Source organism: Calliphora vicina, chromosome 3 (assembly GCF_958450345.1).
Source record: "Calliphora vicina chromosome 3, idCalVici1.1, whole genome shotgun sequence".
Taxonomy (NCBI): domain Eukaryota; kingdom Metazoa; phylum Arthropoda; class Insecta; order Diptera; family Calliphoridae; genus Calliphora; species Calliphora vicina.
This window is the reverse complement of record NC_088782.1, coordinates 78,616,679-78,635,124: the sequence shown is the minus strand read 5'-3', so window position 1 is coordinate 78,635,124 and position 18,446 is coordinate 78,616,679. Positions and strand designations below refer to the sequence as shown.

At 30.6% G+C, this 18,446-nt stretch overlaps 1 protein-coding gene across 2 annotated transcripts in view; it reads left to right on the top strand.

Moving 5' to 3' along the window:
* Positions 1-2,127: 2,127 nt before the first annotated feature.
* The window catches only part of E(bx) (nucleosome-remodeling factor subunit NURF301 E(bx)), an 84,543-nt gene continuing 68,224 nt past the window's right edge, over positions 2,128-18,446 (top strand). The window contains exons 1-2 of one of the 2 annotated variants that reach the window (XM_065504498.1): positions 2,128-2,497; positions 2,577-2,977. In XM_065504498.1, the coding sequence (XP_065360570.1) occupies positions 2,716-2,977 (262 nt within the window). In that variant the 5' untranslated portion in view covers positions 2,128-2,497; positions 2,577-2,715. The remainder of the gene's footprint in view (positions 2,498-2,576; positions 2,978-18,446) is intronic. The other variant, XM_065504497.1, reaches the window with a different exon arrangement.

The following is an 18,446-nucleotide window of genomic DNA, read 5'->3' as shown; positions in this document are numbered from 1 at the left end:
AAAAAAGGTAAGTAAAAACATAAAATTGTAGCATTATTAATTAAAAAAATATAATTTAATTATTATTTTCATTATTAGAAAAAAGAAAAGTGCAAGCAAGTGGGACCAGGGCAGCGAACGGGCTTTATTAGAGGTGTGGGCTGAAAGAATGGCAGAACTGCTACTTCTACAAATGAATTTAACTTTAATCAGACTTTTTATTTATTTAATACAAAAATCTTTTTCTTTATTTTGTTTTGTTTTGACATTTTTGTTTTGGACAGCTGATTTTGATACATAAATAATCGATAAAAATTAGAGATGACAGTCATTCGTTAGTAATTCATAAAGTAATTCAAACTGAATTACGTACGAACAAGGTAATTCGCACATGAAATTTTGTATGGCGAATCATGTAATTCAGTTCGTAATTGGGGGTTGAATGACGAATGAGAGCATGAATGACGAATAATGCCGTCGTGTGAACATGGTATAAATGTTGATTGAAATCAGCATTGCACTATCACTCACTAAAATTGCCAAAAAAAATTAGTTTGCACCATTTTTTATCAGCTTTAGTGATAATGCTTATTTCTTAACTAGCACTAAAAAAAATAGTGATAGTGATAATTTTTTAACTATTACTAAACGAATATTTAGTGCAAAAATCTGCACTACAATTAATTAGTGCAAAATTTTAACCTGCAATCAAAAAAAGGCTGCATTAAACATACTATCACTAAATTTTCAAAAATGAGTAGTCATGAAATTGTTAAATCCAAATTCGAAAAATAAAAATTTTAAATATTTTTTGTTATTTTTAATGAAATATTAGTTTTAAGTTTTAAATTAGTGTACAGAAATAAACTTAAACCATTTTGAACTTAAAAATTTAGTGCACAATTCGAAGTTGCACTCAAATTAGTGCATACAAAAAAGTTGCAATAAACTGATGATTGCATTTTTTTAAATCAACTAATTTAATTTTGAGTTCAAAATTGTTTAACTCACTATCGCTAATGTTTAGTGAGGCTGCTAATTTTCAACTCATCACTAAATATGAACAAAATGATTGCACTAATTTTGCACTATCACTAACCCTAGGTCTCCACGTAGCAATATTTATTGCTGCAATTGTCAAATTTGATTGCGTCAATAAAATTCGCGAATGTAGACCGCAAATTGCCATATGTAGCAATCCATTGCGCAATGATTGCTCTACTGATTGCCTGAGCAATTATTGCTAAGCAATAAGCTGTCAGTTCAGTTTTCATTAATGTAAAATTGCATCTTTCTATGATTCGGTGCGATTAATTCATAAATATTTAATTTATTTAAGATCCAAAAGAAAAAAAAAACAATGAAATTAGTGAAAAAAATCATTCAACGCAAAATAAACCACTGTTTTTCATAGAACATCTCTCGTTGAAAATTTTGTATTTGTGACGAACGTTTTCTCCACCTAAAGCAATCAGCAATCACTCTGCTGTTGTTCTGCCGACGTTATTGTTTGAGCTTAGCAATAAAAATTGCTACGTGGAGACCTAGGGTAAGTATTAGTGCAAACTGCAAAATTAGTGCACTACCCCCATCTATGTCGATAATACAAAGAAATGTCTACAAGTAGTTCGAGCATTTGCACATTCAAGCAAAAGTTCATTTTGTAAATGTTAGCGAAGGAGAATGATGTCTTCAAAAAGCCACAAACTTAATAAAATTACAGCTTATTTGATAAATAAAGCATTTCATGTCAGTTGTAGACACAGTGTAAATATTGACAAATCAGAATATGTTCAACTATATATAATGTTAGTGAAATATTTAGTACACTTCCTCCAACTCTGATTAAAATAAATCTTGGTACAATCGAAACATACTGGCAACGCTGGCGGGTAGCTGTTTTTTCAATGGAAATTCAATTTAAGATTATTTGAAAGACCATAGATACCTAGAACAACGCATAATTTTCGAATGTCGTTTATATTAACTAACAAGAAATGACGGAATATAACTACAAAATTAAACTCAAAAGAATTAAATATTGGCAGTATCTGTGTTGAGATGTCGTAAAAAACGTAATATGGCAACTAAGGGTTGTTTTGCTTATACTTATGTGAATAGAATACTCTATATACGTCTCGCTTTAGCATTTGCCTTATTTCAGAAAAATCACGCCAACGTTTACACTGCAGCCAACATTTAAAATGCAAGTTTTGCTGAATTCTGCGAAGAGTTGGAAGTGAAAAATTTTTTCTCTTGTAGAAAATTGCCAAATAAAAATATAAATAAAAGTTAATACCGTCTCGCAATATCATAAAAATAATAAATGATTTCTGCTTTTTCTGAAATACACAAACGATTTTATAAATTGACGCTTTACAGTACTAAAAAATGCTAAAATATTTTCCATGATGGCGGACCTTCGTAATGTGGATTGGTTTGTCGCAATAAGTGGCTTTATAGTTTAAATATAAAATATATATATTGGGAAAAAAAACTGAAATTTTATGAATAAAAGGTAAAAAGGATTGTTTTACATTTTTAGAAGTTTGGAATTATCTAGCTGAGTTAATTTTTTTAATTTGTGTAAATTTTAGAACTTCAATGAGATACATTAACTTGACCATAAAATTGGTAATTGTTAAAACGTTGGTATAAACAATCAAAATTACAGAAAAAGTGATTTCTTGTGTGGAAACAAATTAAGGTAACGAACATATTTTGTTAAATAAAAACATGAGTGGCCGCGGAAGTCGTAAAAGGGGAAGACCTCCAAAAACTCCCAATGATCGTGTTGGTGCAAAATTTAATTATCAATTGCTGAAGAAACCGAAATATTTAAGCAAAACAAGCGATTCACAATTAAGCACACCTTCAGCCTCGCGAGCTTCATCTCCACAGGAAAGTGATGGAAGTAGAAACAACAGGAAATCGTTAAGTAAAAGCAGAGGAAGAGGTCGCAAATCGAATACAAATTCATCGTACTCCAATAGAAAAAGTAAGTAAATATTTTTACATATCGACCATATCTTGTTTATTTTTTGTTAGCTATAAATTTACAACACCAAACAGCTGCGATTTTAATAGTATTTATTATTGAATTAATGGTGCTCAGATTTTGTATAGTTCTTAGAATTGGGAATTTTATGATAAAAAGATGGTTCATATTCATCTTAATAGTATAAATGGACAATAATTATTAATTAATACAATTTTATTAACCAAGCCCATTGGGTCAAATATGGTTTACATTAGTTTTTTTTAATGCAATATGTAATATTAAAATTTTAGTACTTATAATATTTTATTTCTTATTATTTTATGCATTCTATACAATTTTTAAAATGGTTAATGTATTATGTATACATTAACCATCATCATGTACATATATTAAACTAAATAACTAATTTTAATTCTACAAAAATGAGCTATAGTAAAGGAGCCTTAAATTGCATTTCAAAACTTGATAAATACGAAATTCCATCACAGTCATGTGCATATACCTACAGTGGCAATATACAGTATTGGCCATAACTAAAGCACCCGCTCAGTGCATTTTTTTCATATGGTATTTTTTTTGTATAAAAACAAAGTTTTAAATATCTATTATCTATTATGTATTATTTTCATTTGTTAATATGTTTATTATTGATAAACAAATACTATTTTAAGGTAGAAAATGAAACGGACAAAACTAAAGCACCCCTTCAAGGATATACTATATAAAAAAAAAATTTAATTCATTTTTTGTTGCAAATCCTTTGTTTTGGATGGCACAAGAACATCTCTTAGCATAGAAGATATTATGTTTTTATGGCGTTTTTCGATATTCCTTCCCAGGCTATTTTAACGGCATGAAATAAATCGTGAAAATTGCCAATCTTTATTTCAGCAATTTTCACGATTTATTTTCATATTAATAATGTGCCACAAGTTCTCAATAGGATTAAGATCGGGAGATTGACCAGGCCAATGAAGCACTTGAATCTTATTGCTCTGAAGCCAAGTCTTACAAACTTTGGAGGTGTGCTTAGGATCGTTATCCTGTTGGAAGCTCCCTATAAGTGGATCTCTTCACTGGCATAAGGCAACCTTACATCTTTCAATACATCACGGTACATGAACCGATCCATAATCTCATAAATTTTTTGATTTGGCCCAAATCCTTCACCAGAAAAACAACCCCAGACCATTACATTGCATCCTCCATGTTTTTATCATTTATCATTTAATACAAAAAGCCTTCAAGGCCAAAAACGTATTACATCTATTTCCATAATATTATTTTAACATTAATAAACAATTTAAATAAGCCAAAAGTATTTGTTAAACAAAACGTAAATAAAAATTAATAAGTTAGATTAAATTCATTCGAATTGAAATGTACACCCTTGATTCTTTGATATGACGTATAAAATTTGTTTCAAGACTCCCTATCAGTGGAGGCACACCATTTGCGTAACTATTTAGTGAGCTAAAAATTATACATTTATTAATTGGCCATATTGGGAAAATGGTCAAGAAGACGTTTTCTAAATAACCTACATGAAAAAGAAAACACTCGTAAATCATTTGGTAAAATATTCCAGTATCTTGCAGATCTTATAAGGAACGATCGTTCAAAAACAGAACATGTTATAAGTGGTATAATAAGTTGTGGATTTCTAGTAGATCTTGAAAACATAAATCGTCCAAGAAGATAGTTTGGAATACCATATTTGATAATCTTGTAGAAATATATTAAATTTCGTAGTTTTACATACTGTCTGAAAGAACAAGATAGAAATTTGATAATAGCTTGAGATATGTGTTCATGATATCCAATACAATAAACAAACCGCACAATTCTCTTGACAACACGAAAGATTCTGTCCAGGATGTGCGAATTGGTACCAGAGTAGACCTCAATGCAGTAGTTTAGATGATACATTAGCAAAGCGTGGGCTAACGTATACCTTATTCTCGTAGGCAAGTATAAACCAGTGTGGTATAGCCTTCTGAGTCCAAAAGTTAACCGAGAGGAAATAAAGTCAATATGTTCATCAAAATTGAGAAACTGGTCCATTACCACACCAAGGCACTTAATTGAATCAACAAAGTTTATGTGTTTGCTACAAATTTCTATCTTAGGATATATATAATCTCGACGAGCTGTGCGAAACATAATGGCCTTGCTTTTGTCTGCATTTATCATAAATGAGTTTTGCATCATCCAATCGAGCAGTTTATCAAGCGTAAATTTTATAATAGCCTCTAAAACATCCGGAAAATCTCTGGAGGCACCGAACAACAGCTGGATATCATCTGCAAAAATGAATGGCTTTACTAAATCTAAATCAAAACAATCAACACAATCATTCATATATAAAATGAACAAAATAGGTCCAATAATAGATCCCTGTGGTACTCCACATGTAATATCGACAATATCCGAATAGATTCCTTGTACACCAACATACTGTGATCTTCCTTTTAAATAAGAATTTATCAGTCTACATGCCATCACAGAGAACTTAAACTTTTCTCTTAGCTTTCGAATAAGAACAGAATGATCCAAACGGTCGAATGCTTTTGAAAGGTCCAGTGAAACCATAACACAATTACTGTTCCTGTTTAAATTGTCCCTTATAGTTTCCGTAAAACCTAAAAGCATGCCAGTAGTATTATGTCCTGTTTTATATGCATATTGAAAGTCACTAATAAGATTTTGTTGAGAAATATAATCGATAACCTGGGCCTTCAATACGTGTTCCATGATCTTAGAAATAGCAGGCAAAATGCTTATTGGCCGAAAATCATTGGCAGATTCTTTTTTAGGGACAGGAACAACGCGGGAGAGTTTCCATTGATTAGGATAGGTAGAGGTGGTAATTATCATATTAAATAAATGCAAAACGGGATCTAAAATGTATGGTAAAACTAATTTTATGAATTTAACCATCAGTTCCTATGCTGTTTGAATTAACCTTCGACAGGGCTCTAAGTAGTTCATCAGTGTATATAGGTTTAAATGAAAATCCGTCAATATGTCCACTCAAAGATTCAAAATCAAATTCATTGGTAACATTGCCATTATTTACAACAAAATACCGGTTCAATTCGTTAATGTCAATGTTCGAGAAGTTCGAAGAATTGCTTTTACTACATCCCACATTATTTAAAATTCTCCACATCATTCTACTGTCAGCACCGTCAAACAGCCTCATATAGTGACGTCTTCTAAACGTTCGTATTAACGACTTCAATTTATTTCTTAGACGACAATAAATTCTGCGATCTTCCTCCGTTCCACTATTTTTAAATACACTATAAGCACGATTTCTGTGATACCTTGCTACAATAACTTCTCTCATTCTCATCCAAGGATCTCTTTTTCTCCTAACTCTAAATCTAATAATGGGCACAAATTCATACAATTCAGACAGAAGTGAATTCAAAATATTCAGTTTATAATTTACGCAGTTATTATCATAAAATGAGGAAAAATATAAATGATCCACATGAGATCTAATGATGTTGAAATCGATATCATCAAATTTCCTGTACTCTATATATCTATCATATCTAGAAGTGAAAAAGGGCAAAGAAATATAAATCAAGGCGTGATGAGATTGTATAAACGGAACTGACGCCTGACCTGATAAGGTAATATTACCTTGACCACTAACAAGAAAAAAACCATGTTTAATTGTTCCTTTGCAATAATTAGGATTCAGTCTTTCTCCTTTTGGTCTGCGTACACGCCTTATTACAGCGGAACTTCTTAAGTTGTATTTGGATTCGTCAGGGAACAGTACTGTCTTCCCTTTTAGGACACTCCAGTAAAACTTCAGTAAACTTCAGTCTAGCTTTCTTGTTCTTAGCTGATAGAAATGGTTTTTTTGCTGGTCGTCAGCTGAATAAAAGGGCTTCTACTACTCTTCTACGGATTGTTCTTTCGCTAACGCATAATCTTAAACTTGTTCTTACTAGACTAGCGGATGCTGTACAATCTTTTTGTATTGCTCTTTTGATCAAGGAATCATCATATCGTATGGTTTTACACGAACGACCTGCAGAATGCACCGGTGATATGCGGCCACTCTTAAAAAATTTAGAAACGAGCCAGAAAATAACTGATCTGTTAATTGAATATTTTTTACTCAATTCATGTAGTGATAAGCCCGTCTTTCAGTCTTCAATAACTTTAATTTTAAATTCACTGGAGTTCTTGTTCCTTGTCATTGTTTTTTTTTTAAATAAACTGTATAAAACTTCAATTTTACACACTACGCCTTTTTTTTTTGGAATTTTTAAATACATTCATTGTGATTTCCGATAACTCACATTGCAAATATGCAGTACCGAGTCAAATTTTTAAACATCTTGCGTTGCGTTTTGGGTTTTTATATGATTTATCATTTTAAATTAATTTTTAATAAACTTATCTTTTACTAAGGCCCTAATTTTGTAAATTACGCCACAAAGTGATATTTATATGGAAAGCAAAAACAAAATTTAAAAAATTTTAAAAATTTGTTTTTGTTTTATATACAAAATTTTCAAATTATAAAGGCAAATCAACGCTTGAATATTGGTGCGTTTGTTCTGTTAAGAATTTGTATATAAAACAAAAACAAATTTTTGAAATTTTTGAAATTTTGTGTTTGCTTTCCATATAAATATCACTTTGTGGCGTGATTTACAAAATTAGGGACTAAATGAATATGGCCAATACTGTAGGTTTCTTAATTTCTGGCAAATTTTTTTTTTTTAAATTTTCTGGAATCTTTTGTCTTGAAATATCTGGAATTTCTTTATAAGTTTCCTTCTTAATGATTTCTTAATTCCTGGCAATATTTTTTTTTTAAATTTTCGGGAATCTTTTGTCTTGAAATCTCGGGAATTTCTTTATAAGTTTCCTTCTATTATTTCCGTACAGATAAATGATTTGATTATATTCATAGATTTTTTCTATACTAGTAACGGAAAGTCAGTTGACAAAGAAGAAGTACGATTTGAATAACCTAATTTTTGTCACCCTACCTAAAATTTATCAGCCATGGCAGTAAAATTCGCTAGTTTCGCTATTTTCACTTTAAAACAATAAAATCAACATAAATCGTATCAATCCTTATAAGAAATAATTGAAATTCATTATACATACATACTCCATACATTCCCAGCAAAAAATTATATGACAAAGTTCAAGTGATGACGAAGTGGTTTGATTTTTTTTTGTTCAATTAATACAATTTTGGTGAACCATTTTTTATAAATTTTACGTTTTCAATTCGGGATTTCCAAATCCTGCGATTTTCGGGATTGGATGCCTACTTTCCACCAACAAAATAGGAAATAGAAGTAAAAAAATCCAAACAACTACTAAAATCGAAATGATTAAAAACTTTGTGTGAAACCAATGAATTTTACATAAGCGTGTCATTGGAGGGATGGAATATACCCATCTGTAAATCGAGTGATTTCAAAAAGGACCTATTTTAAATACGAATGTGAAGGTTGATATTAGGAAATCAATTAATAAAATAAAAAGTGGACAAATTGATTTTCTGCAAATCGAACGATTTTGTTCGTTAAACCATGTTTATTTACTCGATAGCAAAACGAGCAAAACATTTGTTTTCGAGTTACAGATCACCAAAATACAGTGCCGGACTTAAATATTCACACAGCATACAGATTTATCTTTAATCTTCCATATTTTTTAAACGAAGGCCACAACTTTCGTACGGATTTCAAAAAAATATTTACGTATAACTTATTGAAATATATGGAAAAACTAAACATAAGTTAGCACATTTCAGAAAAAAATTTAACTAATGTTTCGAAGTTCGATTTTATGGGGACAAAAATATTCACACAGTTTCTAATTTTTAATAGGAAAATAGTTTTTTTTAATAGTTTAATATTTTGTGGAGTAGCCTATCTTTTTAATGACTTCTTTTAATCGTATTGGCATTGAATCGACCAATTTTTGGTGACGTCAGCTCCAATATTTTGCCATTTTTTGTAACAGGACTTCTTTAAGTAGAGTCTTACTAATAATATGGTGCTTTCCTACACGTTCGGCCAATTTATCCCACAAATGTTCTATGGAATTCATGTCAGGTGATTGCGGAGGAGTCGGGGGAATGTGGGGAACATGATATTCGGACGTCATGGGCAGTGTGTTTCGGGTCATTGTACTGTTGAAAATACTTTCAAACATGGTGGATAAGGGGTCATGTTGTGGAGTTGTATCGACGGTTCAATGGACAAAACAGTGTACCTTAATATTTTAAAAGAAAACCTACTACAATATGCTCTAAAGTTAAAGCTTGGGAATGTTTATATTTTCAACAGTACAATGACCCCAAACACACTGCCCATGACGTCCGAATATGAATAGTGCATCATGTTCTACACATTCTCCCGACTCCTCCGCAATCACCTGACATGAATTCCATAGAACATTTGTGGGATAAATTGGCCGAACGTGTAGGAAAGCACCTTATTATTAGTAAGACTCAACTTAAAGAAGTCCTGTTACAAAAATGGCAAAATATTGGAGCTGACGTCACCAAAAATTGGTCGATTCAATGCCAAGACGATTAAAAGAAGTCATTAACACATTGACTGCCAAGGCACTTTCAGCAAATAAGATGCTGGAAGCCACAGCATTTTCTTTGCGTAATCTCTTCGAAAACGTCAATATTCGAATTTAGACTACTGTCAGTAATATTTACTGTTTAGAAACAGATTTTTATTATAAATAAGAGGGTCTTACGAAATGGCGAAAAGGAATTTTTTATGGAATACTGAGTTAGAAAAAATACTCAGTACAAGTTCAGAAAGTGATGAAGAATGTGATGATTACAGTTTTGATGAGAAACTTCCAGACAACATCGAAAAAATTCTTAAAAACCAGCACTATTGTCTGACATGGCTAGAGAGAATAAAAGTCGTGTCGGACATATATGTCCGACGTGGCGTAAACCGCAAAGTGCTGTGTCACACATATGTGTCCGACGTGGCAGTCAATCACCCCTATCGCGAATCAACATTTCACATGAAATATTTTCCCTTTTCCTTTTTTCGTTCATCAACTTTGTTCACGTGAAAAAAATTCCCCTTGTTGTGAAATTTGTAGATGGAATTTTGTAAACAATAAACAGCTTTTACGAACAAAATCAACTATTGTGAATGTAAAGTTCATCATGATATTCCCGATAGCAATTTTCCCTTCGAGGGAAATGAATATTTCATGGGAACAAAATTTCACATGTTATTGCCGATAGGGGTGAATGTGTTAAAAAGATAGGCTACTCCACAAAATATTAAACTATTAAAAAAAACTATTTTCCTATTAAAAATTAGAAACTGTGTGAATATTTTTGTCCCCCTTAAAATCGAACTTCGAAATATTAGATAATTATTTTTCTGAAATGTGCCACCTTATGTTTAGTTTATCCATATATTTCCATAAGTTATATGTAAATAAATATTTTTGAGGAATCCGTACGAATGTTGTGGCCTTCGTTTAAAAAATATGGACGATTAAAGATAAATCTGTATGCTGTGTGAATATTTAAGTCCGGCACTGTATGTGAATTCTTTTTAAAATGAAAACATAATTAGGGTGCCGTAAGCAGAACAGCAATTTTAGACTAGTTTTTATTTTTTTTTAAACTAATTTATTTTTCTCTGGCATGGACAGACATTAACTAGAGTTTTGTGTAAAAACTAACCTTACATTTTTTAATGCTTTTTGACTCTGCCATTTAGTGATCACTTTTCTAACCAACTTTTTTATATTCTTTAAAACATAGTTTATTGGCATTTTGCTAAACAATTAAATTTGTTGAAGTCATCGTTTATTTTTTTTTGCAAAACTTTGTCGCCAGGGTGTTCCGGTTAGATTTAGGGTTGAGTTTTGCTGATTTTGTCAAGTTTAGGAAGATGTTGTTATTTTATAAAGTGGTTAATTATAATAGACATACTTCTTTTGTGTTTCCCGATCTAAAAGAAATCCGCAGATTTGCATTCCCAGAATTTCATCATCATTCTGGGAGAGATCTTTTGTAGTTCGCATTGCTCGATTGTGGAATGTATTACCCTATTCGTTGCGCATTTTTTCTCATTCCAATAATGTCTTTCGTTTGAAAATTTTTCGATACTATTGAAATCATATTCGATGAAAATGATTTTTTTTTATATATAAATTAAATTCTCTATTCTTTTTTATAAATCAATTCTGACAGACAAGTAGAGTATTAGTATATTCGTTTGGATTTAATTTTTACCATTTTCTAATTGCTTTTTTTCTTTTTGTGTTGATAATTAATTATCAATGCTAGTATCTATGGTAAAAATAGGAAGCAAATGATTGAAATGATCTGTACTATTTTATATGAACTTTTAAAACAATTTGCTACTGAATGGGGCTTATTCTAGAATTTTTAATTTTTAAAAATATTTAAATTTTGTATGGCTGGGGAGCCAGAATAAGGAATTAAATAAATTAATAATTGGCATAAATCAATGAAACTTTATTATGTACATATATATTTTAAGTAACTTTACGCATTATTTTTATATGATTAATTATATTCTCAGGTATTATTGTTTTACTATATGATATTGTTATTTTGGCCATTATTGTGGCTTTATATTACTGAATTGTGATAATAAATGAAATGAAATATATTAATTTGAACATATTGTAAGCCGCAGTTTTTCTAAGAGACTTTCACGCAGTCAATAAAGCGTTTATTGTTCATAGAATTCAGTGTTACTTTGCAATTTCGTTTGTTTTGTTTATTTGTTTAAAAAATTTAGTCAAAATGATTAGCTTTTAAACAAATTTATAGGCTGCGAAAATTTGTATCATAATGATTTTTAATGCCAACTAAACTAACCACCCCATTCTAAGGTTTTTTTTTTTTTTAAATTTATTTTTTATTTATTTTTCGTAATAAACTAACCTTAAATTAAAGTAAAAATGCACTCATTATCTTCAAAAGCTTTTAGGCCTATATTCAATAAGTGAAGTACATATTTATTATTTTATGATAAAATTCACAATTTCATAATTTTGAAAATGCTATTACAAAAATTTTATACTGATTCTGAATATAAGCGATACAGTTCAGAAATCTATGAATACGAACATTTAGGTAGATATCCATTTTTGGCCAATTTTTCGGATCTCAAAAATTTGTTATTTGCAAAATACACAATTTCATAATTTTGAAAATGCTTTTACAAAAATGCTATACTGATTCTGAATATAAGCGATATAGTTCTGCAATCTATAAATACATGACTTTCGACGCCATTTTTCCATTTTTGGCCAATTTTTCGGATCTCAATATAAGATAATACGCTACTAGCTAGAACTATTTATAAAATGTTTAAAAATTTACCAGGAAAATGTTCCTAAAGACTAATAATGAGTGTGAAAATCACCGATCTTGGTAAGAAATAAGTGTATTCCACAACCTAGAAACTATAGAAATTACCAACAAGTTTGGAAAAAGATTGTGACATCCGAAAAAATGCAATGGTTACGTTTTAAGAATGATGAAACTTGAAATTTCTCATATCACCATCAATTCTTGAATTACAAGAAATTCAAGAACCTCCAGAACCTTCTTTGTTTTGTACCACCAAGAATTAGAAATAAAATATCAGTAATGACATAAATAAATATACAGTATTGGACATAACTAAAGCACCCCCACAATGAATTTTTTTCATATTATATTTTTATGTATAAAAACAGTTTTAAATATCTATCTACACATCTGCTCAAAATAATAGATACACCTAATTGGAAAAAATTTAAATGGCGGTAACATTGAAAATTTCCTCGCAAGCGTTAAGAATACATGATATTATTAAAATTTCTATCTGGCAATGTCATGTCAGTCAAAAATCTGGCAACTATTTGCTTTCATGTTGATTTTTAAAAACGAATTTATTTGAATTACAAAAAATTATTTGCTCATAAAAATAGATACACATCAGTAATTTGTAATTTGTTTATATACAATTTTTTTTTGTGCAATTTTTTGTTCCTATTTACGTGAAACAGTAAGTATAATTTAAATTTTAGCAACAATTTTATAAAAAATAGGACTCTTTTGAAGAAAATGGGACGAAATCATCATTGTACCGAAGATGAGAAAAAAATTGTTCAAACGATGAGAAATCAAGGAAAATCATTACGGGAAATAGCAAAGAGCATAGGAAGATCTTTACATTTTGTCCAAAATGCTTTATCTAAAAAACAAAAAAGAGAAACTCGCGGTAGACCAAAGAAAACCAGTCCAGAAACAGATAGGCGGATCGTCCTTATGGTTAAAAAAGACCCTTTCATATCATCGAAAGCTATTTCTGCGGAGCTATGTAACGAAATCAGTCCACAAACAGTTCGTCGTCGTCTTTTACAAGCTAAATTGCCGGGAAGAATTGCCAGAAAAGTGCCACTAATGCGCCAAAAAAATATCAAAACAAGATTAGAATTTGCTAAAGAGCACTTACAATGGTCCGGGTGTGAAGGCGAAAAAAAATGGAGAAATATTTTATGGAGCGACGAAACAAAAATAAATTTGTTTGGAAACGACTGCCAAAGAAATGTACGCCGACCAAAAGGAAAAGAATTCCACGTTAAATTTACAAAAAAGACGGTAAAACATGTCGGGGGAAACATAATGGTTTGGGGTTGCTTTTCATGGAATGGTGTTGGTCCGATATTCCGAATAGAAGATACCATGAATGCTAGTGGGTATAGAGACATATTGGAAAACGTAATGCTTCCATATGCATCGGAAAATATGCCATTAATATGGACATTCCAGCAGGACAACGACCCAAAACATAGTTCAAGATTAGTTAAAAACTGGTTCTTGGAGAATAACGTACCTGTTTTAAGCTGGCCCAGCCAATCCCCTGATTTAAACCCAATAGAAAACTTGTGGAGTGAATTAAAGATAAGGCTTTCGAAGGAAGTTTTCAAAAATAAAGACGATTTATGGGAGAAAACGCAAAAAATATGGTACGAGATTCCATTGGAGAAGTGTCAGAACTTGATATCCAGTATGCCCAGAAGAGTGGAGAAAGTTTTACAAAACAAAGGTGGATATACTGGATACTAGCTTTACTTTAATAATAAACTAATTTTTTTAAGATAAAATTTATTAGCTTTTGTTTAATAAGAATTTTTAAAAATGTATCTATTATTATGAGCACCAAATTTTTCGAAATTTAAGAAATTTAATTTACTTTATAATATTTATTATTAATTATGAAATATTTTGTTTTTGTTTTTTACTCTCCTTTTAACTATAAATAAAAATCGACTGAATTTTTTTTATAATTTTACAATATACCATTATTTTTTTTCGTTTTTAAAAAATAAATTTTGGTGTATCTATTATTTTGAGCAGATGTGTATATATATATGAAAGAGTAACGTTACTGACTGACTGAATCATCATCGCACAGCCCAAACGGCTGAAGCTAGAATCACGAAATTTTAACTGTGGGTTCATCCCTCCCCAAAACGATCCGATAAGAAGGGATTTTTGGAAATTCGACCGTTTAGGGGGTAAAAACGGGTAAATTCGGTAACCTTATATCTTCAAAACTAATAAAGATACAAAAAACTTAAAATTGCATGTTACTCCATTTAAAAAATAAGCTGACAGGTGTTTCGTACTTTTTGGAAATTCGAAACTTTTAGGTGAGAAAACGGGTAAAACTGTATTTTGGTACTTTTTTTGCACCCATGTATCTTTTAAACCAATAAACATAGAAACAAATTTTAAATCGTATTCTTTAATTAACAAAAAATAAAAAATATGAGTTTGGTACTTTTTGGAAATTCGAACCCTTAACGGATAAAAATTGTGTTTATTTTTGGTACTTTTTCATAAAATATGTTTTTCTATAATTTGACATAGACATACGAATATTTTATTATGAGCTCCCACCACGATACAGAAATTTATTTGAATTAAATTTTACCAAAGCAATGGGGATAAAAAAGGTACCAAAAAGGGGATAAAATCGGGAAAATACATTTTATTTGAAATTATTAAGCCAATTTTGATAATTTTTTTAACATTGGTTCCTAGATTCATACAACAATTAACTAAAGGTAGGATCACACGATTGCCGCAATGAACCAATTTAATACAAATTTTATTGTGCTGAATTGGGGCCCAATAAAGAAATTGTCCCAATCAAATTCTCTGCAGTCACATGATTGCTTCATTTTATATAAATTTGATTGTCGTAAATTGGCGCAAAGCGATTTAGTGGCAATAATTGTCGCATTTCAGTCACACGATTGTTCTAGTTTACGGCAACTCAGAGAAACAGCTGTTGTGCTCATGTTAAATTTTGTTTTGTTTACATAAATGTAAAACCAATCTATTTTTGAAAAAAATATTTGTTAAATAAAAAAAGAAAATTGCGTCGGCCTTAATTATCATATAAAAAAATTAATAAAGAAATGTTAAAAGATGCATGTGGGTCAGAGAGTGGCTCACAAAAACAATATTTCATTTACAAAAATTAATATTGGCGCTAATTGTCTTCTTTGATTGCCGCACTAGAACACAATAAATATTGGTGTATTTTTAACTTTTTTATTGGTGCATGTTGCCTATCAAGCATTCACATGATTGCCGTACCAGGGTTGCATTTGATTGGGCCAAATAAGCACAATATTGTTGTGGTTTGACATATGAGCCAATAAGTTGTGAAATCACACGATTGACGTATAAAATAGACCAATAATTGGTGCATTGCGGCAATCGTGTGATCCTACCTTAACAGGGTGTTATTTGAAACTCGAGTGTCAAGGTGTATATTGGGCCAAATCCGGGTAAACAGTTTGGTACTTTATTTAAAACATATTTTTTCTTGGGCACATTAACATAAATAAATAATTTTGTCAAAATGGAATATTTTTAAAGCTCGAACTTGAGCTCAAGGAAGAAAAGGGAAATTGGTACTTTTCTCCTAATGGTACTTTTTTTTAATATTTTAAATTATTTCACTTATCGACATTAAAGTTAGCTGATATGTATCTGAGTGAAGTTTGTGTTAGGAATAGGCTACAATATTTAGGTACCAAAATGTGAGAACTGAACTATAGGTACTTTTTTATTCATCTAATGCATTGGTAGGCAAAAAGAGGCATTTAAGTTGTGTGTTTTTTTTTTGGGTAAAAAATAAAATATCCAAAACAACATCAAGCAACTGAATGAAATGAGTGTATTTTTACGCTCTATTACGCTCTTTTGTTCACATTCGGGTTGTTTGACGAAAATCATCGTAACCAGAACAATATGAACGCCTACCTTGGATATAATGGTACTTTTTTTAATTTTCTATAACAATGGACTTAGAAACATGAAATTAAGCATACACGGTCCTAAGTTAGTGCGAATTCTAGTGGGAGATTTTTGGTACTTTTTCTTTAATCGAATGGTACTTTTTGTAATTTCTTCACCTATGAACCTAGAAACATGAAATAAAGCTTACATGGGCCAGAGTTGGTGGGCATCTACAAGTGACTGCTTTTTGGTACTTTTTCTATATTATAATGGTACTTTTTGAATTTTCTATAATAATGGACCTAGAAATATGTAATTAAGCGTATATGGTCTCATGTGAGTAAAAATTCAAGTGGATACTTCATGGTACTTTTTCTTTATTATAATGGTACTTTTTTTAATTTTGTATAACAATGGACTTAGAAACATTAAATTAAGCATACTCGGTCCTAAGTCAGTGAGAATTGTAGGGGGAGACTTTTTTGGTACTTTTTCTTTATTCGAATGGTACTTTTTGTAATTTCTTCACCAATGAACCTAGAAACATGAAGTAAGTCTTATATGGACCGGAGTGAGTGGGAATCCACAAGTGACTGATTTTTGGTACTTTATATATATTGTAGCGGTACTTTTTTGAATTTTCTGTAATAATGGACATAAAAATATGAAATTAATCGTATATGTTCTAAAGTGAGTGAGAATTCTAGGGGGAGACTTTTTGGTACTTTTTCTTTATTCTAATGGTACTTTTTGAATTTTCTATAACAATGAACTTAGAAACATGATATTTAGCATATATGGTCCTAAGTGAGTGAGAATTCTAGATATAGACTTTTTGGTACTTTTTCTTTATTCGAATGGTACTTTTTGTAATTTCTTCACCATTTAACCTAAAACCATGAAATTAAGCTTATATGGGAGTGAGTGGGAAACCACAAGTGGGGGCTTTTTGGTACTTTTTGTATATTCTAATGGTACTTTTTGAATTTTCTGTAATAATGGACATAGAAATATGAAATTAGTCGTCTATGGTCACATGTGAGTGAAAATTCAATGCCATACTTCTTGGTACTTGTTCTCATAGGAACTTTTTTGAATTTACTATAATAACGGACCTAGAGTTTCCAAAAAACCGAACAATTTCAAAACCGCGGTTTCGTTTTTTTCGGTTTTGTGATAATTTTTAAATATTAATTGTTATAGGAACAAAATTTGTTGATAATATAGGAAAGGCTATACAAATTTAAACTTAACGGGTTATGGTTTAGTGAATGCGAATTCAAAAGTGATAATCAATTGTACTATTTGTTTATTACAATGATACTTTATATTTTATAATAATAAACCTAAAAATTTAAAATTAGGCACACATGATTCTGAATGAATTTGAATTCACAAAAGGTGACTTTAGTGGTAACTTTCTTTTGCATTTTCTATAATAATGGACCCAGAAATATGAAATTAGACATTTACAATTAGATCCACAAAGGGAGACTTAATAGTACTATTTCACTTTTCTAATTGGGGTGGCGAAGCGCACCGGGTCAGCTAGTATTATATAATATTTTTAAAGTAAAAGAAATTCTAGAAAAAACACTGTTTATGTGTTTATCAAAACGTAAAATCTAATATAAAGCCTAGACATTTCATGCTAGCTACGGTCACAATACCATGCCCATTTATTTTAATATTCACACAGTCATCAAAGTTATTAAAAACCATAGCCTAAGATTTCTCCAAATTGATCTTCACGCTGTTGTTATTTAACCAACTGTGAGCCCTATTTAAGTTGAAATCGAGATTTGCTTGCATTACATCTAGAAATGTTCCTTTTAGTGTAAAAATATGATTGTAAAAGTTTTAGCTCAATCTGACTTTGTCTTCCCGTGCCGAAAGAGTCCTGAAGTTTTCAAAAAGGCTATCGCTAACAGCTTCTGCCTGACTGATACCTGTGCTATTCTCTAAAGCGGAGATTCCCAGTAGTTGCCCATCATCTCCTTTGCTTACCAATATTGCAACAACAAACTTTAAATTAATATTTCTCTGTCAATACCTTTACAAGCGACAAGTCAAATCCAAAATTGGGATTCCCAGATTTTTACTTTCTGCTGTAATACATGATTAGCAATGAAAAATTAA